Source organism: Ranitomeya variabilis, chromosome 1 (assembly GCF_051348905.1).
Source record: "Ranitomeya variabilis isolate aRanVar5 chromosome 1, aRanVar5.hap1, whole genome shotgun sequence".
NCBI classification, from domain to species: Eukaryota; Metazoa; Chordata; class Amphibia; order Anura; family Dendrobatidae; genus Ranitomeya; species Ranitomeya variabilis.
The window spans coordinates 41,894,225-41,919,390 of record NC_135232.1 but is presented as its reverse complement, the minus strand read 5'-3'; the positions used below and the strand labels follow the sequence as shown (position 1 = coordinate 41,919,390).

The following is a 25,166-nucleotide window of genomic DNA, read 5'->3' as shown; positions in this document are numbered from 1 at the left end:
CATCCATCCATCTCTCCTTCCATCTATCCATTCATCCATCTCTCCATTCATCCATCTCTCCATTCATCCATCGCTCCATTCATCCATCTCTCCATTCATCCATCTATCCATTCATCCATCTATCCATTCATCCATCTCTCCATTCATCCATCTATCCATTCATCCATCTCTCCATCCATCTATCCATCTCTCCATCCATCCATCTATCCATCCATCTCCATCCATCCATCTCTCCATCCATCCATCTCTCCTTCCATCTATCCATTAATCCATCTCTCCATCCATCCATCTCTCCTTCCATCTCTCCATCCATCTCTCCATCCATCTCTCCATCCACCCATCTCTCCATCCATCCATCTCTATCCATCCATCTGTCCATCTCTCCATTCATCTCTCCATCCACCCATCTCTCCATCCACCCATCTCTCCATCCATCCATCTCTCCTTCCATCTCTCCATTTATCCATCTCTCCATTTATCCATCTCTCCATCCACCCATCTCTCCATCCACCCATCTCTCCATCCGCCCATCTCTCCATCCGCCCATCTCTCCATCCGCCCATCTCTCCATCCGCCCATCTCTCCATCCGCCCATCTCTCCATCCGCCCATCTCTCCATCCACCCATCTCTCCATCCACCCATCTCTCCATCCACCCATCTCTCCATCCATCCATCTCTCCATCCATCCATCTCTCCTTCCATCTCTCCATCCATCCATCTCTCCATTTATCCATCTCTCCATCCATCCATCTCTCTATCCATCCATCTGTCCATCTCTCCATTCATCTCTCCATCCACCCATCTCTCCATCCACCCATCTCTCCATTCACCCATCTCTCCATCCACCCATCTCTCCATCCGCCCATCTCTCCATCCGCCCATCTCTCCATCCGCCCATCTCTCCATCCACCCATCTCTCCATCCACCCATCTCTCCATCCATCCATCTCTCCATCCATCCATCTCTCCTTCCATCCATCTCTCCTTCCATCTCTCCATCCATCCATCTCTCCATTTATCCATCTCTCCATCCATCCATCTCTCTATCCATCCATCTGTCCATCCACCCATCCACCCATCTCTCCATCCATCCATCTCTCCTTCCATCTCTCCATTTATCTATCTCTCCATTTATCCATCTCTCCATCCACCCATCTCTCCATCTCTCCATCCACCCATCTCTCCATCCACCCATCTCTCCATCCACCCATCTCTCCATCCATCCATCTCTCCTTCCATCTATCCATCCATCCATCTCTCCATTTATCCATCTCTCCATTTATCCATCTCTCCATCCACCCATCTCTCCATCCACCCATCTCTCCATCCGCCCATCTCTCCATCCACCCATCTCTCCATCCACCCATCTCTCCATCCATCCATCTCTCCATCCATCCATCTCTCCATCCATCCATCTCTCCATCCATCCATCTCTCCATCCATCCATCTCTCCATCCATCCATCTCTCCTTCCATCTCTCCATCCATCCATCTCTCCATTTATCCATCTCTCCATCCATCCATCTCTCTATCCATCCATCTGTCCATCTCTCCATTCATCTCTCCATCCACCCATCTCTCCATCCACCCATCTCTCCATCCACCCATCTCTCCATCCACCCATCTCTCCATCCACCCATCTCTCCATCCATCCATCCATCTCTCCATCCATCTATCCATCCATCCATCTCTCTATCCATCTATCCATCCATCTCTCTATCCATCCATCCATCTCTCTATCCGTCCATCCATCTCTCCTTCCATCTCTCCATCCATCTATCCATTCATCCATCTCTCCATCCACCCATCTCTCCATCCACCCATCTCTCCATCCACCCATCTCTCCATCCATCTCTCCATTTATCCATCTCTCCATCCATCCATCTCTCCATCCACCCATCTCTCCATCCACCCATCTCTCCATCCACCCATCTCTCAATCCATCCATCTCGCCATCCATCCATCTCTCCATCCATCCATCTCTCCATCCATCCATCTCTCCATCCATCCATCTCTCTATCTATCCATCCATCTCTCCTTCCATCTCTCCATCCATCCTTCCATCTCGCCATCCATCTCTCATCATCCATCTCTCCATCTACCCATTCATCCATCCATCCATCTCTCCTTCCATCTCCATCCATCCATCTCTCCATCCATCCATCTCTCCTTCCATCTATCCATTCATCATCTCTCCATTCATCCATCTCTCCATCCATCCATCTCTCCATCCATCCATACACATATATCTCTTATATCCTAGGTCTCTCATCCATCTTTCTCCTATATCCCTCATAACCTTCTCTATCGATCTCCTTTTTATTTCTGTCTCATATCTATCTGTATATTAGGTCGATTTCTTTTCTATCTTCCTGCGATATATCTGATCTCTCGGTGATATGTGGCTCTGTGTATACCGATACCCTGTGAGGGTACATTTTCTGCATACACTGTCACCTGCAGTCCTGCTCCCATGTAACAATCCGTATTGGTAAGAGACCGGCGTTACTCGGCCGTATTGCTGCGCCGTGCCTCCTATGAAGCATTTTTATGTCCCCCATTCCGCGTTTTGTTTCACGGGGTCCAGACTGCTCCTCATCAGTGCCCCTCGGAATATGCTCCGGTGCTTACTCAGCTTCTGTGTCTTATGTTACGTGGTGACGAGCCGGACCTGCCCTCCATCACCCCCACATCCGCAGGGACACCGGTACACATTGTGTCTGATCAGCCAGCTCCTTTGTGTAACTTTGTGCTTTGTCAGTGATTGTTTTTGTGTTTTTTCTAGTCTCGGTCCGTGCGCTTAGATGAAGTTGCGCCCAATGGAGGAGCCCATACCGAGACCTCTGGGACTGCACAATGTTATTATGCAATGATCTGAATGGCTCTGGACAGGGGGATGTGGAAGTAAATAGCCGGGACGGCAGCAAAATACAAGGAAACATTGCGATGAGGTCAGGGAAGAAAATTGAATTTGCATCAGAAGAATAGGAGGCTGCGCGTAATCTGTGCGGCATGTTCCGGGACGAGCCCGTGTCTTGGAAGACTCTTGTGTCTTCATGCCGCACTCCTCAAGCTTTTGTCAGAGCTGTCAATCCTCGTCACCCTTTATCTACCCCTTAGTCTGCGCTGGGTGAGTTGTAGGGGGGAAGGGAAGGTTCTCTGCCCGGCATTTCGGAAACCCATTTCCCAGAAATCGCATTTTGCTTTTATTTTTTTTTTCTTCTGGAGCGATCTAAAGAAAGAACAATCAAAATAATATTAGTGATGTTCAGAGGAGATAAAGGGGCCGCAGCGATATCGCTTCACTATACTATAGCCTGTAGGGAAAATCTGGTGTCTGGGCTACTTAGCTCACAGAGCATTGTCCGAGCCAGATACAGTGGTATCAGCAGGCCGTGCAGGACGCAGGTTACTGTCTAGGAATGGTAACAAGAGTGTTCTCATTCACTGACAGCAAGCAGAAAACTATCCACTATGTTCAGCTCACAGAGCATGGTCTACGCCAGTGGATACAACTATACGTACAGATTTAGCAGTGTTCAGGTTTGTGAACTCGGGATGTAAACTACAGCTCTGTTGGAGGGTTTGGAAGTGTTTGTTTTTATTGGGAAAACACTTTAGCCCCTTAAGTCATGGGTGGGCAATTCATTTTTCCAAGGGGCCACATAACAGACTGCAACTGAGGCGGAAGCAGAATGCTGAAATTAATTCTGCTCAATTTTAATAACATTGTAATTATATTAATTTTATATTAATATTTGTCTTTAATATTGAGAAGCGTTAAGTCTGCTGACAACCCCCTAAATACTGTGAGCCCCCGCATAGCCCCCTACATACAGTATGAACCCCATATAGCTCCTTTATATACAGTATGAGTCTCCACAAAGTCACCTATAGACAGCACGAGCCCCTTATTTACAGTATGTGCGTCTACAAAGCCTCCCTATATACAGTGTGATCCCCATAGCCTCCCTATATACAGTGTGATCCCCATAGCCTCCCTATATACATTGTGATCCCCATAGCCTCCCTATATACAGTGTGATCCCCATAGCCTCCCTATATACAGTGTGATCCCCATAGCCTCCCTCTATACAGTGTGATCCCCATAGCCTCCCTATATACAGTGTGATCCCCATAGCCTCCCTATATATAGTGTGATCCCCATAGCATCCCTATATACAGTGTGATCCCTATAGCCTCCCTATGTACAATGTGATCCCCATAGCCTCCCTATGTACAGTGTGATCTCCATAGCCTCCCTATATACAGTGTGATCCCCATAGCATCCCTATGTACAGTGTGATCCCATAGCCTCCCTATATATAGTGTGATCCCCATAGCCTCCCTATATACAGTGTGATCCCCATAGCATCCCTATGTACAGTGTGATCCCCATAGCCTCCCTATATATAGTGTGATCCCCATAGCCTCCCTATATACAGTGTGATCCCCATAGCCTCCCTGTATACAGTGTGATCCCCATAGCCTCCCTATATACAGTGTGTTCCCCATAGTCTCCCTATATACATTGTGATCCCCATAGCCTCCCTATATACAGTGTGATCCCCATAGCCTCCCTGTATACAGTGTGATCCCCATAGCCTCCCTATATACAGTGTGTTCCCCATAGTCTCCCTATATACATTGTGATCCCCATAGCCTCCCTATATACAGTGTGATCCTCATAGCCTCCCTATATACATTGTGATCCCCATAGCCTCCCTATATACAGTGTGATCCTCATAGCCTCCCTATATACAGTGTGATCCCCAAAAGCCTTCCTATGTACCGTATAAGCCCCCAAATAGCCCCTTAAAATACAGTATGAACCCCTTATTTACAGTATGCGCTCCTACATAGCCTCCCTATATACAATGAGTCTCCACTTAGCCCCCTATATGCGGTATACGCTCCCACATAGCATCCCTATATACAGTATGATCCCCCACAACCTCCCTGTATACAGTAAGAGTCCCCACACAGCCCCACTATATACAGTCTGAGCCTCCATATAGCGCCTATATACAGTATACGCTCCCACATAACGTCCCTATATACACTACTATGTGTAGTATGCGCCCCTATATAGAGTATGAGGCCCACATAACCCCTTATATGCCATTTGAGCTCCCACATAGTACCTCTGTATACAGCATGCGCATCCACATAGCCCCCTATATATAGTATGCGCTCCCACATATCCTCCCTATATACACTGTGATCCCCCACATCCTCCCTATATACAGTAAAGCCCCTTTATGTACAGTATGAGAACCCACATAGCCCCCTATATACAATATGAGCCCGCACACATTCATACATAGAAAAAAAACACAACCCATACTCACCGTGCTCCTGTGCCTCCGACGCTCTGCTCCGGTCTTTGCCGCACGTACTGACGCTCCGCACAGCAGATACGATGTAGTCATGTCCAGAGCGCATTAGCTGTCTCACACACATTGAATGGTGGAAGAAAGAGCCGGCTGCTCCATCCTCCACCATCATATGTACCACTACCTGCATCTGGACCCTGGGCGGGGAATGTCGACAGTATGGTGCGACCCGTAAGCCGCGGTTTTCAGCCCATTGCCCAGGTCTGCCTTAAATCTTCTGTCATTTCAAGAAAGTTTGACTCAGTTATTATTATGGGGAAATATGAGAAACTTTGTATATGTTATCTGACACATACGCTTCTTCATCCACTTATTAGCCACTTCTCTTCCCCTGCATCCTGAACTATTTGAAAAATAGCTAAAATCTTGCTTTACCAAAAACAAGATAAACTGTCAGCTCAATGAGGAATCAGATGACAGCTTCCTATTGCAGAGAGAAAGAACCAGCAAGATAAACATAGATGGTGTTGTTTTCTAGTGATATGTTTATCATCTCAGAGCTGGATTGACAGCTACACTGCTCAATACTTCTCCATAATGTCATTCAATCTGCTGGTACTGCTGCATCTGAAACGGTGAGTGTACGGGAGCCATCACAGTAAATAGTCTCCACTCACTAACCTGGAGAACTGAAAACTAGAGAGAGGTCCTGCAGATGGGGAACAAAAACATTTGAACCATTTGCCTTTTATAGCCTCAGCGTTGCTATGTCTGTTGCCGGCTGCAGAATGAGAATGAAGCCAAAAGTTCAGCTCAACTTTCTGAGAGGAGCTCAGAAAACAAGACAGCTGAGTTATTAACTCTGCCACCAGAACGAGCTCACTGACAGGTTCTTAGTTGGCTCATTCTACAGCCAGCAGTAGTCAGAGCAACACTGAAATGCAAATCCAGAGTTGAATTTTAGGCAAAAATACATACATTTAAGATAAGAAATAAGTAAAGAAATAATTAAAAAAAAAAAAAATGCGCCCAAAGGTGTCGAAATCATTTAATCAATAAAAAAAGATGAGCAAATCGCACCACAAAAAGTCGAATTCTGGCAGTTCTAATTTTTTTTTGTGTGAAATTCAATGTAGGATTGTGGCGCTTTGTGTTGTGGTGTTTTCAGGACCCCGGACAGCAGCGGCTCTTCGCCTCCCATTGACTTCTGATAGCATTTTCAGGCATTACTTTGTTTTCCATAAATTTAGCAGAGATGTATTTGTCACGCAGCGAGTTGTCGTGTGGCCGGACAGCCGATACGTAATGATGAAGCGCTCATTAATATTAGAGGGGATGTAAGGAGCTGTCGGGGCCTGCCGCCATCATCTGTGCTCATCCATATGTGTGGATATATTGACTCATATCTCTTCATATCGATCAGGACCGTATTGAATAAACGTCGCCATTTCATTACCGGCCCGGCCGCGGCTCTATCACCGCCATATGTATGAAGAGGAGCGAAATTAAAAATCTCATGACAGCGCTGACTAATTGGATAGGACACTGACAAATATTAATAACGCGGGATTGCAAGTCTGTGGCTCGCCGGGAAGGATGGAAAACGGGTTTCCTATGGGCAGCGTCTACAGTGTCCACCATTGCCGCATGCTACATGTATGTACAAGGCTGTTATGTAGTGCCCCCCGAGATCTGCACTTGTGGAGACCCCACTTAAAGGGGTTGTGACTCCTCTTATTAAATAGGTAAATAGGATTAGAAAAACGGGTAACTCATTAAAAATCCTCTCCGCTTCCAAAAACGGAGGAAATTTCGATTTTTATAGATCTTTGCCCAGGAGGGTGGCTGGTTTCCAAGGCAAGTGCTTGCTGTATAGCTTGTAAGCACTGTTCTGATGCCGGCATCTCGGCTATGCTGCCAGAGCGTAAGCTGTCAATCTTCAGGAGCGCACCGCTCCCCTACCGCGGCAAGTGAGAAGCGGTGTGCTCCCGAAGATAGGAACTTGAAACCACCCCTTTAACCGAAGCCATCCGTGGCCTATTTTAAGGGGGTGGGTGTAGGGATGATGGGTATCGCATACATTCTGATACATTCCGTTTCCGTGCCGCCGCCTCGTCAATATTTATTTAGACCTCCGCTCCCTATGGGATATTAAAAGGGCAACTCCTGCTCAAGTGCCGCATTGACAGACCCCATTCTTACGGTTCAGGTCTCATTGTTACAGCCAACGACCCAGAGCGCACACCTCGTTTTACAGCTTTAAGAAGATGGGGGGGTCTAACAGAACCCGAGACAAAGGCGGCAAATTCCAGGCGCCGAGCGTTCGCCAATCTGTGTTTTCTTTTAATACGGCAGTAATTTCCTTCACCGCTCGCGGAGCACGGGGAGATTTACAAGAAGTGTTTAGATGCCTCTGAAATTATTCATAGGCTTTGGAGAGAGACAAATTTTGCTGAAAGGTTACTGCAGCTGTACGCGGTCCCCGGAGAGCGTCACTAGAACGCCGCGCTCCCCCGAGATTGTGTTTTTGTTGATTGTTTTGCGGCGTGTGAGCGCACAATACCCCCCTGTGCCTTTAAAAGGGGAAATGGCGTCTTTGGCCGAGCAGACGTATTTTTTAATCAACACTTACAGAGCGGTAACCTTTACAATTACTGCCCGGTAAGAATCGTACTGGGAAACGCTGACTCCTGTCTCTCAATCTCTGCCTAAATAGGTGTAAATGGACTGATTACAGCCAGGAAACGGCAGCGATTTACAGGCTGATTGATTTACGGATGCAGCGCGTCTTAAAGGGGTTGTGTGAGGATGGAATAAAATAAAAAAGATGGCTGCCTTGTTTCAAGATGGCTGCCTCCTTCAAGCAACAGCGCCACTCCTATCTATATTTTGGGTCTAGTATTGCCAATAAGTCGCTATAAAGGAAAATGTCTGGTCAGTTTAGCTTCATAAATTGTCGTGATCAAATCTATAAAATCAGCTTTTAAATGGCGCGTGTTGTATGCTAATTACCGGTGAAGAGTCGTGTGGGCGTTGCCACTTACAGGAAGAGTCAGGCGGTCTCCAGCGTCCAAAGCCTCCTCTCCCATCTTGGTTGACGTCACTCTGGCCTCTCTATAGATGTAGCAAAAGTAGTCAAGACTGGCAAGGTGCTCTACGCCGACATCGTAGCTTACCAGCCCTATTCTGTGTACGCGGCTGCTCAGCTACATTACATAGATGGAGAAGGCTCCGTTGCATGGCTTCACCCATCATGATGGCGCTGCTGCATCAGTACGTCTCTACCGGACTCCGCCAAAGATTAGGCATGCCTCTTACTCATCGAGCATTCGAAAATTACTGTGCCGGACTTAATCACTGAACCGAGCGTAAGCTGGAGGAGTGACAGCCCGAATAGGATCTCCGCATGGGCAGTACTGGAATATACTGCCGCGCAGTACACCTTGCTGCACAGCGCACGCCCAGGCAGTACAGAGCAGTGGCACACAAGATTTTGAGAATGTTGGAAGTAGAGTAGCCAAAAGGGACGTAATTCAGGACCAGAAGGGTGGATTTGTGCACTGGACCGCCGGACCCTGTCTGCAATCGGTAACGCCCAGATGACTCTTGCGCGTTTCTTTCATTCTGCAGGAGAGTTAATTTTGATACCTGAATTACAATGCCATACAAATATCAAAGTCTGAGCGTCACTTCCCTAACAGAGGACAGGTCTGAACAGGTGCATACCAGGAGTAGCCATCTAAATATATAACTAAGAAATAAAGTAGCACTTTGTAACACTAGAGCATGAAAATATGAAATTGGAATTGCATTACTTCTCTAGAAAATAAGAAAAACATTAAGATACGTAGTTCATATATTGGCCAATTCATGTATGCCCAATGGCCACGACAAGGTGATCCTCTTTGCTGGGATCCTACCCTTATATGTTTTCTCTCCTGGGCTGATTAACTACGTTTATATGGGCTGGTACGATCCTGCTGATTTAAAACCGGCATAGCCTGATAGGTGGAGTGTACAGCAGGATTATACTTACCCATATAAATATGTAAAACCAGAACACATGAGCTGCGCGCACAGTGAACAAGCCAGTAGAGACATGTTCACACCACCAAGAGACTTGAAAACACAAAAAAGCACAGTAAAACCAAAAACACTCTGTTGCAAAAAAATCACAGTGGACAGCAAATGCTAGTAAAAAGATGGAAAAACAGGGTATTTGGTTGATACGTTTTTTGCAAAAAATGTATATTAAGCCGCTCTACCAAACGTCAAGGTAGAGCTGCTTAATATACATTTTTTGCAAAAAATGTATCAACCAAATACCCTGTTTTTCCATCTTTTTACTAGCACTTGCTGTCCACTGTGATTTTTGGTTTTACTGTGCTTTTTTGTGTTTTCTACCCATATAAATGTAGGCTACCAGCTTAGGAAAAGAAACGCAGTACGGTAGGTTCCCAGCAAAGAGGATCGCCTTGGCATGGTTGCTGGGCATGCATGAATTGACCAATTTATCCACTATGTATCTTCGTTTTTTTCCTATTTTCTAGAGCAGTAATGCAATTCCAGTTTCATGTTTTCTTGCCATAGCATTGCAGAGTGCAACTTTATTTGCTAGTTAATTACAAGTCCAGACACAGCCTAGATTAGGAAACAGACCTTATGATAATGTCTTAGTCCCCCCTCTATGTAATGTTTTCAGCATTTACATCTTGTAAAAATCCACAGATAGGAGTCTGGCACATAACCACTGACGACAGCTATTGAATATGAAGTTACAGTTATAATATAATCGGTAGTAAAGGCATTTACTGCTCAGATACATTGCATTTGAGTATATAAAATGTCATTAACTTTAATTGAAAGGCTCTGCTTTTCTGCAAGAGGTTTCCCCCCCCCCCCCCCCCCCCAAAAAAAAATAAATAAATAAATAAATTAAAAAAAAAAATAATAATAATAATCTGATCACTGGGAGTTTGGCTCCTTAGACGATCATGTCTTCTGTGCAGAGTCTCTTTCCTCTACAGCACCTCCGCAGGAGAGACAAAGCATTACACAGTTCTCATTGTAACCAGTAGGCTGTTAGGATAATGTTCAGTGTGCCAGTCCTCCGGACCCTCTTTCTAGCCGCCTTCTTCTCCAGCTAGTGAATCAACATCTGAACCGAGACCCCCTCTAATATGTTCTACATTGGTGTGCCCACCATGTAATACCACATTACCTCTGCAGTTAGAACATCTAGCGGACTTTAGTGCCAGGTAATGGTGGCTGCAGTCTGATGGTTGTACTGACCACTTTGGCTCTGCCACTCCACCCTTATTGTGTGGGTTATGTGATACCCGATGTCTGAGTCGTCCACATCTATTCATCAAAGCCTCTTTGCCAAAAACCTCAGGCCAAGCAGCAGAGGACGGCTCCCCTGGAAAGTGAGGAGGATTGTTAGCGTGATTAATCTGATGTTGGGTCCGGGGTTGCAGTGCGGAATCATTAATAAATAATCCCAATTTCATTATTTCCTTTGTCTGGCCAGCCAGGGCCGTTAGCCCCAGGGCGGGGACCCTGCTAACAGGGATATTTAGCCCCTAGGTGAGGGCTCCTGGGGCAGCTTTGTCACTGTGACTTGCAGCCATAGCAAATTACTGCTGCGAGGCAAGATGTGCTGTCAGCGCCACCGAGGCTTTACTAGTGTCCACAGTGTACAGATGTAGCCGGGCCGATATCGTAACAATTCAACAAGATGTATCACCTGTGGTTCTAGGGTCAGTGTACAGATCACAGTATTAGATTGTAGAGCAGAGGTCCCAGCATTTTACCATGTAGCAGAGCTGAAATTGTCACTTTAAGTCACTGCGCACATACATTACATTACTGATCCTGAGTTACATCCTGCATTATACCCCAGAGCTGCACTCACTATTCTGCTGGTGCAGTCACTGTGTACATACATTACATTACTGATGCTGAGTTACATCCTGCATTATACTCCAGAGCTGCACTCACTATTCTGCTGGTGCAGTCACTGTGTACATACATTACATTACTGATCCTCAGTTACATCCTGTGTTATACCCCAGAGCTGCACTCACTATTCTGCTGGTGCAGTCACTGTGTACATACATTACATTACTGATACTCCGTTACCTCCTTTATTATACTCCAGAGCTGCACTCACTATTCTGCTGGTGCAGTCACTGTGTACATACATTACATTACTGATCCTGAGTTACATCCTGCATTATACTCCAGAGCTGCACTCACTATTCTGCTGGTGCAGTCACTGTGTACATACATTACATTACTGATCCTCAGTTACATCCTGTGTTATACCCCAGAGCTGCACTCACTATTCTGCTGGTGCAGTCACTGTGTACATACATTACATTACTGATACTCCGTTACCTCCTTTATTATACCCCAGAGCTGCACTCACTATTCTGCTGGTGCAGTCACTGTGTACATACATTACATTACTGATCCTGAGTTACATCCTGCATTATACTCCAGAGCTGCACTCACTATTCTGCTGGTGCAGTCACTGTGTACATACATTACATTACTGATCCTGAGTTACATCCTGTATTATACCGCAGAGCTGCACTCACTGTTCTGCTGGTACAGTCACTGTGTACATACATTACATTACTGATCCTGAGTTACATCCTGTATTATACCCCAGAGCTGCACTCACTATTCTGCTGGTACAGTCACTGTCTACATACATTACATTACTGATCCTGTGTTACATCCTGTATTATACCCCAGAGCTGCACTCACTATTCTGCTGGTGCAGTCACTGTGTACATACATTACATTACTGATCCTGAGTTACATCCTGTATTATACCCCAGAGCTGCACTCACTATTCTGCTGGTACAGTCACTGTCTACATACATTACATTACTGATCCTGTGTTACATCCTGTATTATACCCCAGAGCTGCACTCACTATTCTGCTGGTGCAGTCACTGTGTACATACATTACATTACTGATCCTGAGTTACATCCTGTATTATACCCCAGAGCTGCACTCACTATTCTGCTGGTGCAGTCACTGTGTACATACATTACATTACTGATCCTGAGTTACATCCTGTATTATACCCCAGAGCTGCACTCACTATTCTGCTGGTACAGTCACTGTCTACATACATTACATTACTGATCCTGTGTTACATCCTGTATTATACTCCAGAGCTGCACTCACTATTCTGCTGGTGCAGTCACTGTGTACATACATTACATTACTGATCCTGAGTTACATCCTGCATTATACTCCAGAGCTGCACTCACTATTCTGCTGGTGCAGTCACTGTGTACATACATTACATTACTGATCCTGAGTTACATCCTGTATTATACCGCAGAGCTGCACTCACTGTTCTGCTGGTGCAGTCACTGTGTACATACATTACATTACTGATCCTGAGTTACATCCTGTATTATACCCCAGAGCTGCACTCACTATTCTGCTGGTACAGTCACTGTCTACATACATTACATTACTGATCCTGTGTTACATCCTGTATTATACCCCAGAGCTGCACTCACTATTCTGCTGGTGCAGTCACTGTGTACATACATTACATTACTGATCCTGAGTTACATCCTGTATTATACCGCAGAGCTGCACTCACTGTTCTGCTGGTGCAGTCACTGTGTACATACATTACATTACTGATCCTGAGTTACATCCTGTATTATACCCCAGAGCTGCACTCACTATTCTGCTGATCACTGTGTACATACATTACATATTGGTTCATCACCTGTGACCAAACTATAACTCCCAGCACACTGTATTATTGGAAACAAAGGGAGTAGCAGTGTTGCAAAACAGCATTTGCCGTGAACCATAGTGACCATTATTAATTTGGCCTTTAATGTTCTTGTTATCACCAAATCTGACGCCTTTTGATATTGGTTAAAAATATATAAATTTTATTTTTTACCACAATAAAATTATTAAAATACATACAAACAAATGAAAAAAATATTTATATATATATATATATATATATACACTCACCGGCCACTTTATTAGGTACACCATGCTAGTAACGGGTTGGACCCCTTTTGCCTTCAGAACTGCCTCAATTCTTCGTGGCATAGATTCAACAAGGTGCTGGAAGCATTCCTCAGAGATTTTGGTCCATATTGACATGATGGCATCACACAGTTGCCGCAGATTTGTCGGCTGCACATCCCAAAGATGCTCCATACAAGGCAGGATGGATCCATGCTTTCATGTTGTTTACGCCAAATTCTGACCCTACCATCCGAATGTCGCAGCAGAAATCGAGACTCATCAGACCAAGCAACGTTTTTCCAATCTTCTACTGTCCAATTTCGATGAGCTTGTGCAAATTGTAGCCTCAGTTTCCTGTTCTTAGCTGAAAGGAGTGGTACCCGGTGAGGTCTTCTGCTGCTGTAGCCCATCTGCCTCAAAGTTCGACGCACTGTGCGATCAGAGATGCTCTTAGGCCTACCTTGGTTGTAACGGGTGGCGATTTGAGTCACTGTTGCCTTTCTATCAGCTCGAACCAGTCTGCCCATTCTCCTCTGACCTCTGGCATCAACAAGGCATTTCCGCCCACAGAACTGCCGCTCACTGGATTTTTTTTCTTTTTCGGACCATTCTCTGTAAACCCTAGAGATGGTTGTGCGTGAAAATCCCAGTAGATCAGCAGTTTCTGAAATACTCAGACCAGCCCTTCTGGCACCAACAACCATGCCACGTTCAAAGGCACTCAAATCACCTTTCTTCCCCATACTGATGCTCGGTTTGAACTGCAGGAGATTGTCTTGACCATGTCTACATGCCTAAATGCACTGAGTTGCCGCCATGTGATTGGCTGATTAGAAATTAAGTGTTAACAAGAAGTTGGACAGGTGTACCTAATAAAGTGGCCAGTGAGTGTATATACACATGTATGTGTAATACCAAGCCTGAGGTTTATTAATGAACAGGCATCTGCCAGATAGCCTCATTAATAAAATGGTACATAAAGAGTTAAATAAGACACACACACACACACACACACACACACACACACACACACGTAATTTGTGTGAAACACAATGTGTTTATTTAAAAAAAAAAAAAAAAAATGTTGTGGGCTCCCGCGTAATTTTCATAACCAGCAGAGGGCTGATGTTAATATTCTGGGAAGGAGCCAATAGCCCTTATAGGTTCCCAGGCTATTAATGTTAATATTCTGGGAAGGAGCCAATAGCCATATAGGTTCCCAGGCTATTAATGTTAATATTCTGGGAAGGAGCCAATAGCCATATAGGTTCCCAGGCTATTAATATCAGCTCACAGATGTTTGCTTAGTTTTTACTGGCTAGTTTACAGGGGTACCCCCAAAAAATTGACATGAGGTCCCCCTATTAAATCAAACCAGCAAAGGCTAGGCAGACAGCTGCAGGCTGATATTAATAGCCTGGGAAGGGGCCATGTATATTGGCACCCCCTAAGGCTAAAAACATCAGCTCTCAGCCGCCCAATAAGTGTTGCATCTTATAGATGCGCCAATTCTGGCAATTAGCCTTGCTCTTCCCACTTGCCCTGTAGCGGTGGCAAGTGGGGTTAAAATTTGTGGGGTTGATGTCACCTTTGTATTGTCCGGTGACATCAATCCCACAGAGGATTAGTAATGGAGAAGCGTCAATAAGACACCAACCATTACTAATCTTATTGTTATATGGTAAATAAAGACACAGCCAGAATAAAGTCCTTTAATTGAAATAATCACACAGACTCCTTTATTGAATCTTACTTTACTGCATCGCCTAATCCCTGACGCCCTCGTTTCCTGCAACAAAAATAAAATAATAAACCAACATAAATACTCCCTGTCTGACGTAGTCCATTTTCCCGAGTGTCCCACAACAATCTCACGTGTAGAACAGCCACATCAGGAGATGTGACTACTCTACCCGGCCTCCGGTGATACACTGCGGGAGGGATTACCTTCTGTCAGTGTATCACTGAGAGTTCACCGGAGTTCGTGCTCTCACTTTCGGCACCTCTGTGAGAGAATTTTCGGTGCCACAAGTGAGAACCGGAGTTAATCAGCTGATGTTCTCCAGCGCTGTGTTACACTATGGTAGGGATCACCTCCTGTCAGTGTATCACCGGAGGCCGGGTAGAGCAGTCACATCTCCCGACAGGCACCTGCAGACAGACACCCGCATATTCACAGCACACATGCATATTCTCCGCCCACACGCATATTCTAATAGCCCTCAGTCACGTGCACCCAGACATCAGCTGCTAGTCTCCGATTGGCTGACAGCATATATTATCGTGCACGGACCCGACGGGTCTCTGCGCTGCAGTCAATTTCAGCTGAATGTGTGTCCGAGGATGCTCATCCAGCTGAAGATTGTGCTGGCGTCGGTGGGCCCCCACCCACACGGACCCTGTTGCAGTCACAACCTTTGAGACCGTGGCCGTTACGCCGCTGGTCAGAAGCATTTTTTTTACAATAGGCGGTGTCAAAAACTCACTAAAAACCAACCTGAGGTCCTGCAGCCACCATTACAGTAGCATACGTCTACATTCCTATAAGTGGCCATTGTCCCAGCAGAGGGGCAGATTTTCACTTTTCTTTTTGCTTAGACGAGACTGAAGATGGCACCGCGCTGAGTAATGGGACGTCTGCGGTTACAATGTAACGGATATACGGTATATAGAGGTCTAGCCACTGTAGCAGGTCGCCCCGGAGGAGGCGTGTGAGGGGTTAATGATGTCGGGGCCACGACTGGCTGCAGCTGTCACTTGTTTGTGTGTAGATTACCTCCAGTCCGTAAGAAGCGGCTTCATCCTGCGCTTGTCATTTGCCCAGGAAGTTAAAGCAAATTGTAATGAGGGAATCACAGCGGGGCGGCCTCGTAACAAATGAGAGGCAGATAGTGACTGACAGGCGGCCCGTCACCCACAAGTGTATTTCTACACGCCGCTCGTCAAGGTCACTTTGAGCTCTTATTGGAAGCGCGGGCTGAGAAATCACATGATCCCCCCCACAGTGGAAATCTACAGAGGGGGGAATTACACCAGACGCTTAACCCGCAGATAGAGGGGGGAAATCCGAGAATCTGACATTACATACAATGAGACCTCATGTTAGGTGAGGACGGAGCGGCTCTGCGCACGGAAAAGCCCGTGACTCTCTGTGTAATGTATGATTGTAAGAGCAGTGTTATGTAATCTGAGTGCTGCATGATGTAGGGGATGAGAACCTGATTCCAGTGATGTGTTACTTACTAGTCTGCTATTTACTGTTTCTATAAAATTAGTGTTTTATCAGCAGATTATCACTACTGGACTAGGGGTCTCATGCCTCCTGGTCCAGACACGCCCCCAACACTGATTAGCAGCTTACTGTCAATACACATTGTACACAGAAAGCAGCCAATCAGTGGTGTGGAGGCGGGGTTACACACAGCTCAGCATTCAGAGAACTGCTAAATTTACAGCAGCGAAAACTGTGATTGTATTACAACTGCTGCACACAGCAAGTGATATATCGCTGGAATCAGGGTCTCTATCCCTACATCATGCTGCTGTCAGATTACATATCTAACAGATTTCCCTTAAAGGGGTTATCCCATTAGCAGCATTTATCACCTTTCTACAGAGGGTCTTTTACTCCATTCATTAGGGACAGCTGTGAGAATAGCTATTTTATATCAAGCTATCTACAGTGTCATGTAAAAGTTTGGGCACCCCTAGTCAAAATTACCGATATTGTAAACAAGTTGAAGATTAAATTATCTAAAAGGGCTTAAATTAAAGATGACACATTTCCTTTGTATTATAGGCAAAAAAAAATCTATTGGAAAAAGAAAATCGGCTGATGCAAAAGTTTGGGCACCCTTGGAGATTTGTGTGCTCAGATAAATTTGACCAAAGTTTCAGATATTAATTAACCTGTTAGGGTTATGGCTTGTTAACTACCATCGTTAGGAAAAACCAGCTGATGCATATTTCCCAGCATTATGAGAATAAGAAGATGACAAAGCGTTTTCAAGTTGCTCATTCCCCAGTCCGAAATTTTATTAAGAAATGGCAGTAACCAGGAACAGTGGAGGTCAAGATGAAGTCTGGAAGACAAAGCAAAATTTTAGTGAGAGCTGCTTCACTGCAAACGACCTTCTGAAAGATTTAGAAGACTCTGGAGTTGTGGTACATTGTTCAGAGACACCTGCACAAATATGGCCTTCATGGAAGAGTCATCAGAAGAAAACCTCTCCTGTGTCCTCACCATAAAATTCAGCATCAGAAGTATGCTAACGAACATCTAAACAAGCGTGATGCATTTTGGAAACAAGTCCTGTGGACCGATGAGGTTAAAATAGAACTCTTTAGCCACAATGATCAAAGATATGTATGGAGAAAAAAGGGGACAGAATTTCGGGAAAAGAACATCTTTCCAACCATTAAGCATGGTGGTGGATCAATCATGATTCTGGGGTTGTGTTGCAGCCAATGAAACGGGAAACATTTCGCAGGAAGTGAGAAGAATGGATTCCATGAAATTTCAGCAAATTCTAGATGCAAACATAAAACGAGCTGGATAATGATCCTAAACACACGTCAAAATCCACAATTGGCGACTTCAGAAGGTGCAAGCTGAAGGCTTTACAATGGCCCTCACAGTCCGCTGATCTGAACATCATTGAGAATCTGTGGCTAGACCTCAAAATAGCAGAGGATGCAAGACGACCCAGGAATCTCACAGAACTGGAAGAATCGACCAAGGTAGAATGGATGAAAATCCCTCAAACACGAATTGAAGGACTTTTTTTTTTTTGCCTAAAATACAAAGGAAACGTGTGATCTTTAACTTTGGGTCTCTTACAGTTCATTTAATCTACAACTTGCTTACCTGCTCACAATAACAGTAATTTTGACCAGGGGTGCCCAAACTTTTACATGCCACTGTATATCTATCTATCGATCTATCATTATATATCTATCTATTATCTATCTATCGTCTATTATCTATCATCTATTGTCTATGTATATATCTATTATCTATATTATCTATGGATTTATTTGTCTATTATCCATCTATTGTCTATCTATTATCTATATTATCTATCTATCATCTATCTGTCATCTATTATCCATCTATTATCTATTTATTTATCTATTATCTATCTATTATCTATCTATCTATTATCTATTTATCATTTATTATCTATCTATTATCTATATATTACCTATTATCTATCTATCTATTTATCTATTATCTATCTATGTATTTATCTATTATCTATTATCTATCTATTATCTATCTCTCTATCTTCCTCTCTCTTCCTGCCTTCTGCTGCTGCTCGTGCTCCGGCTGTATGTGTTATCAGGTTTCCTATAAAATGATGATAAGCGGCCATTTTGCATACAATTTTTGTAAACAAATCCTCAATGTGTGAATTCGGCCTTATAATTGTTTAGCTTCCTCTGCAGTCCTATGTAAACCTATTGATAACTGATTGAGGACGTCCGCACACACTGCACAACCAACACAGACGCATACGTTTATGTCACGATTTCACATTGTTACTGACTCCTGTATTAAATCTGTTGTCAGGAGATGAAAAAATCTCTCTGCAGATAGAACAGAGCTGAGTATGTCATTTCATACAGTTCATTCAATATTACAGTGCAATGCTTTATCTACGAGGTTTACATAGGACTGCTGAGAAACACCCCACCATTATAATTTAGGAAGTCACCACATTCTGTGCAAGCAATAAAACTTGAATAAAGTGAAATTACAAATTGAGCTCTGCTACATCCCTGCGTATTTGTAGACAGTACCTTAAGTACAAAGCCCTATTTATATGCAGCAGGGCAGAGTATGTAACTTGGCACAGTGACGATCTGGACACTGCTACATCTCTGCGTTATCCCTGGTCTATAGCACTTTCATAGGAGAAACACAATACAGATGTAGCAGTGCTGATTGTGTTGGTTGTAACCCTAGTTACACTAATAGGAGGAAGTAGTAACTCAAGCACTACACAGATGTAGCTGTGTTGAGTTTGTGTGTGTACATGTGATGTCAGAGACAGTTGTCTGTAGGTTTACATAGGACTGCACAGAAACCCACTTTGTTATAAGTCCCCACTTGTTATGCTAGTAACAGAGCCTGCAAAGGGCGAAGTGACAGATTAGACTCTGCTACATCTCAGCTTAGACACATAGTCCGCAGTGCAATGATAGGAGGAGACAGCAGCTCAATAAGTAAGCGTTATATAGATGTAGCAGAGTGGAGTATGTCATGTGTCCACTAGATCATAGATACTAATATGGGGCAGACAGTAGGTATACCGATATGGGCAGACAGTAGCTATACCGATGTAGCAGAGCTGAGAATGTAAATGTTCCTGGTCTCTAGTACAAGAAGGAAACAATGGCCACAGTAATGAGCACTATACAGATGTAGCAGAGCTGAGTATGTCATTTGTCCACTAGATCATAGATACTAATATGGGCAGACGGCAGCTATACCGATGTAGCAGAGCTGAGAATGTAAATTTTCCCGGTTTCTAGTACAAGAGGGAGACAATGGCCACAGTAATAAGCACTATACACATCAGTATATATGTATAGTATTTGTGATGTCACAATCTTTTACCTGGAGGTTTACATAGGACTGCCGGAAAACCTCCCATGTCCCTGCTCAAGCAGTGTTGGCCCCACAGAGTTAAGGGACACATTGAGCTCTGCTACATCTCGGCGCACTGTCCTGGAAGCCGGCTGCCATCAGGAGACATTAGCGGGAGGTCTTTGTGCCGGGGCCGCGAGGGTCTGATGAGCTGATTATCCCGGGGAGCCACAGATGGAATGTGGTGTCGCCAAGTTTTATCAAAGCCTGCCGATAAGTTCTGCCGTTTGGTGCAGCCGTGTCTGACAGCGGCGCGGAGGCAGCGCCAATCGTTACACATCAGGAGCCTCCCGGATTAAGGAACCCTTGGACAATGGTGCGATCTGAGGGCAGCGCAGCTGGACGTATTTACACTACAAATCAAAGGCAGAAAGTTGTAGCGCAGCATCGCAGCAGCGCAGCACGCCTCCGCCGCCTCCCTTCATTATATTAATATTTCATGCAGAACAAGGAAGGAGACGAGGAGCCTCCGGGACACGGCAATGTTTACCTCCGCATACAAACACACGCGCCGCCTCCTCCGCACCTTTCTACATCAGTCGTCTTAGAAGTTTCATTGGTTTCTCTTTTTTTTTCCTTCTTCTTGTTTTGCAGAATATTCACGGCCACAAAGGACCAATCACGGCGGTTTCGTTTGCCCCCGATGGGCGATATCTCGCTACCTACTCCAACAAAGACAGCCATATCTCCTTCTGGCAGGTAATGAACTTTCACAATTGGGGTCTTGTATAGAAATGCACTACAATTCCCAGCATACCCTGAGGATGTGACTACTGCCACGCAGTGTTCTCATCCCCTTATTTCCTGCCTTGCCCAGACCCCCCTGACCCCAACAATTCTAAAAATGATAGGGAGCATGCCTTATGTTCACAGTCGTTGGGGTCTCGGTGGTCAACACCCTGAAAAAGTGTTGGCGTCCAGATGTAGGAGCCACCGCCATTCACAGTGAATGAGCATATTGCGGAGGCGCTCTGTGCTATCCTGTCGCAGCTCGCTACTGCCGTCATGTTAGCGGCTTCTACCTCTGAATCTTAGCAATATGCTGTCACTTTATAACTTTCCAAGGATGTACAGGCATACCGTTTTGTGTCAACAGCTCCTGTGCAGATCTATGTGTCTCCTTGGTTACAGACTACAAACACAGCCCCGTGTAGTCTGATCCTAGAGTCACTCATGGTTTACTGTGTGCGCCTAGTGAGGATGGACAGAGGAGAAACACAGGGTTAGAAGACTCATGGGGCTGCAGATGAGCTGTGTACACCAAGTGACATTTTTATAATCAAGCCCCTTTGCAGAGTGATTTAATTTCTTATTTTAGGTGCATGAAACATGGTTGCAGAAGTATACACACCCTTTAATGGAGACACAATGGGAAAGTGATGGCTCATCGTAGGGAAACGCCATCACTTTATGAGATGGGAATAACCCTATTCGCTCATGGCAAATAGTCCTCATTAAAAATCCTCTACCGTTTTGTGTATACAGTTTCTTTGCTGACCTATGTGCCGCCATGGTTACAGACTACACACAGTCCTCGTGTAGTCAGATCTTGCAGACATTGTCTCTTTTTCATCTGCTGCTGGTTCTGTTGTATTTAGTAAGAGGAGGGAAGACATAACTGCAGGGTCAGGCTAACCATGGGTCTGCGCAGGAGCTGTGTACACAAAACGAGATTTTTAAAAAGACCCCCTATGGTGCCAGAGCAGGGTCCTGTGAATCTTTTCTCTCTTCAGGTAACAGAAAATTTCTGCACGGAAAAGCAGAGAATTATCTCTATTGAAAGAGCATGGGGCTAATCTGAGGTGTGAACACGTCCTAATGGTTCTGTCTGGTGGCCACGTGTCACCCTCATTATACCGTGTGTCCTCCTAATGTTACCCCTCCGCTCTGCGGTTACCTGCACCCCTCACACCATAATAAACAGATTTAGCTAATTAATGTGAGCAGCGGATTGTGTGTATTGATCCCGGGGTTCCGCTCATCTCCGGTTTCCTCACTGGAGTGTAATGATTTAACACGCTCCGGTTTTACAGCCGAGTAATTAAGGATTACCGCAATGTGTACTACCTTTATCTAATCACTGGCGGACAGTCCTCATATCTGATTGATCGTAATCACCATGTCACCAGAAGAGGTGGCAGAGAATGGCTCCTCAGAGATGTCCACGTGGTTCGCGGTGTCAATATCATCCGACTTTGTTGTATCTCATTTTTGGAATCACTTGAAACTTTCCAGAACTTTGTATTAGTAAAAGCAAAAGTAATTCATAATGATGTGTATCCTGTATTATACCCCAGAGCTGCACTCACTATTCTGCTGGTGCAGTCACTGTGTACATACATTACATTACTGATCCTGAGTTACATCCTGTATTATACTCCAGAGCTGCACTCACTATTCTGCTGGTGCAGTCACTGTGCACATACATTACATTACTGATCCTGAGTTACATCCTGTATTATACTCCAGAGCTGCACTCACTATTCTGCTGGTGCAGTCACTGTGCACATACATTACATTACTGATCCTGAGTTACATCCTGTATTATACTCCAGAGCTGCACTCACTATTCTGCTGCTGCAGTCACTGTGCACATACATTACATTACTGATCCTGAGTTACATCCTGTATTATACTCCAGAGCTGCACTCACTATTCTGCTGGTGCAGTCACTGTGCACATACATTACATTACTGATCCTGAGTTACATCCTGTATTATACTCCAGAGCTGCACTCACTATTCTGCTGGTGCAGACACTGTGCACATACATTACATTACTGATCCTGAGTTACATCCTGTATTATACTCCAGAGCTGCACTCACTATTCTGCTGGTGCAGTCACTGTGCACATACATTACATTACTGATCCTGAGTTACCTCCTGTATTATACCCCAGAGCTGCACTCACTATTCTGCGGGTGCAGTCACTGTGTACATACATTACATTACTGATCCTGAGTTACATCCTGTATTATACCCCAGAGCTGCACTCACTATTCTGCTGGTGCAGTCACTGTGCACATACATTACTGATCCTGAGTTACCTCCTGTATTATACTCCAGAGCTGCACTCACTATTCTGCGGGTGCAGTCACTGTGCACATACATTACATTACTGATCCTGAGTTACATCCTGTATTATACTCCAGAGCTGCACTCACTATTCTGCTGGTGCAGTCACTGTGCACATACATTACATTACTGATCCTGAGTTACATCCTGTATTATACTCCAGAGCTGCACTCACTATTCTGCTGGTGCAGTCACTGTGCACATACATTACATTACTGATCCTGAGTTACATCCTGTATTATACTCCAGAGCTGCACTCACTATTCTGCTGGTGCAGTCACTGTGCACATACATTACATTACTGATCCTGAGTTACATCCTGTATTATACTCCAGAGCTGCACTCACTATTCTGCTGGTGCAGTCACTGTGCACATACATTACATTACTGATCCTGAGTTACATCCTGTATTATACCCCAGAGCTGCACTCACTATTCTGCTGGTGCAGTCACTGTGTACATACATTACATTACTGATCCTGAGTTACATCCTGTATTATACTCCAGAGCTGCACTCACTATTCTGCTGGTGCAGTCACTGTGTACATACATTACATTACTGATTCTGAGTTACATCCTGTATTATACTCCAGAGCTGCACTCACTATTCTGCTGGTGCAGTCACTGTGCACATACATTACATTACTGATCCTGAGTTACATCCTGTATTATACTCCAGAGCTGCACTCACTATTCTGCTGGTGCAGTCACTGTGCACATACATTACATTACTGATCCTGAGTTACATCCTGTATTATACTCCAGAGCTGCACTCACTATTCTGCTGGTGCAGTCACTGTGCACATACATTACATTACTGATCCTGAGTTACATCCTGTATTATACTCCAGAGCTGCACTCACTATTCTGCTGGTGCAGTCACTGTGCACATACATTACATTACTGATCCTGAGTTACATCCTGTATTATACCCCAGAGCTGCACTCACTATTCTGCTGGTGCAGTCACTGTGTACATACATTACATTACTGATCCTGAGTTACATCCTGTATTATACTCCAGAGCTGCACTCACTATTCTGCTGGTGCAGTCACTGTGTACATACATTACATTACTGATTCTGAGTTACATCCTGTATTATACTCCAGAGCTGCACTCACTATTCTGCTGGTGCAGTCACTGTGCACATACATTACATTACTGATCCTGAGTTACATCCTGTATTATACTCCAGAGCTGCACTCACTATTCTGCTGGTGCAGTCACTGTGCACATACATTACATTACTGATCCTGAGTTACACCCTGTATTATACCCCAGAGCTGCACTCACTATTCTGCTGGTGCAGTCACTGTGTACATACATTACATTACCGATCCTGAGTTACATCCTGTATTATACCCCAGAGCTGCACTCACTATTCTGCTGGTGCAGTCACTGTGCACATACATTACATTACTGATCCTGAGTTACATCCTGTATTATACTCCAGAGCTGCACTCACTATTCTGCTGGTGCAGTCACTGTGTACATACATTACATTACTGATCCTGAGTTACATCCTGTATTATACTCCAGAGCTGCACTCACTATTCTGCTGGTGCAGTCACTGTGTACAAACATTACATTACTGATCCTGAGTTACATCCTGTATTATACTCCAGAGCTGCACTCACTATTCTGCTGGTGCAGTCACTGTGTACATACATTACATTACTGATTCTGAGTTACATTCTGTATTATACTCCAGAGCTGCACTCACTATTCTGCTGGTGCAGTCACTGTGTACATACATTACATTACTGATCCTGAGTTACATCCTGTATTATACTCCAGAGCTGCACTCACTATTCTGCTGGTGCAGTCACTGTGTACATACATTACATTACTGATCCTGAGTTACATCCTGTATTATACTCCAGAGCTGCACTCACTATTCTGCTGGTGCAGTCACTGTGTACATACATTACATTACTGATCCTGAGTTACATCCTGTATTATACCCCAGAGCTGCACTCACTATTCTGCTGGTGCAGTCACTGTGTGCATACATTACATTACTGATCCTGTACTAATCCTGAGTTAGATCGTGTATCCATCCTGCAGAATTCCTGTGT

General features: G+C 44.6%; 1 protein-coding gene across 6 annotated transcripts in view; it reads left to right on the top strand.

The window, feature by feature from the left end:
- Nucleotides 1-25,166, top strand: part of WDR7 (WD repeat domain 7) — a 383,582-nt gene that overhangs the window by 345,710 nt on the left and 12,706 nt on the right. For all 6 annotated transcript variants that reach the window (XM_077282600.1, XM_077282585.1, XM_077282579.1 and 3 more), the window contains one exon: nt 20,608-20,712. In XM_077282600.1, the coding sequence (XP_077138715.1) occupies nt 20,608-20,712 (105 nt within the window). The remainder of the gene's footprint in view (nt 1-20,607; nt 20,713-25,166) is intronic.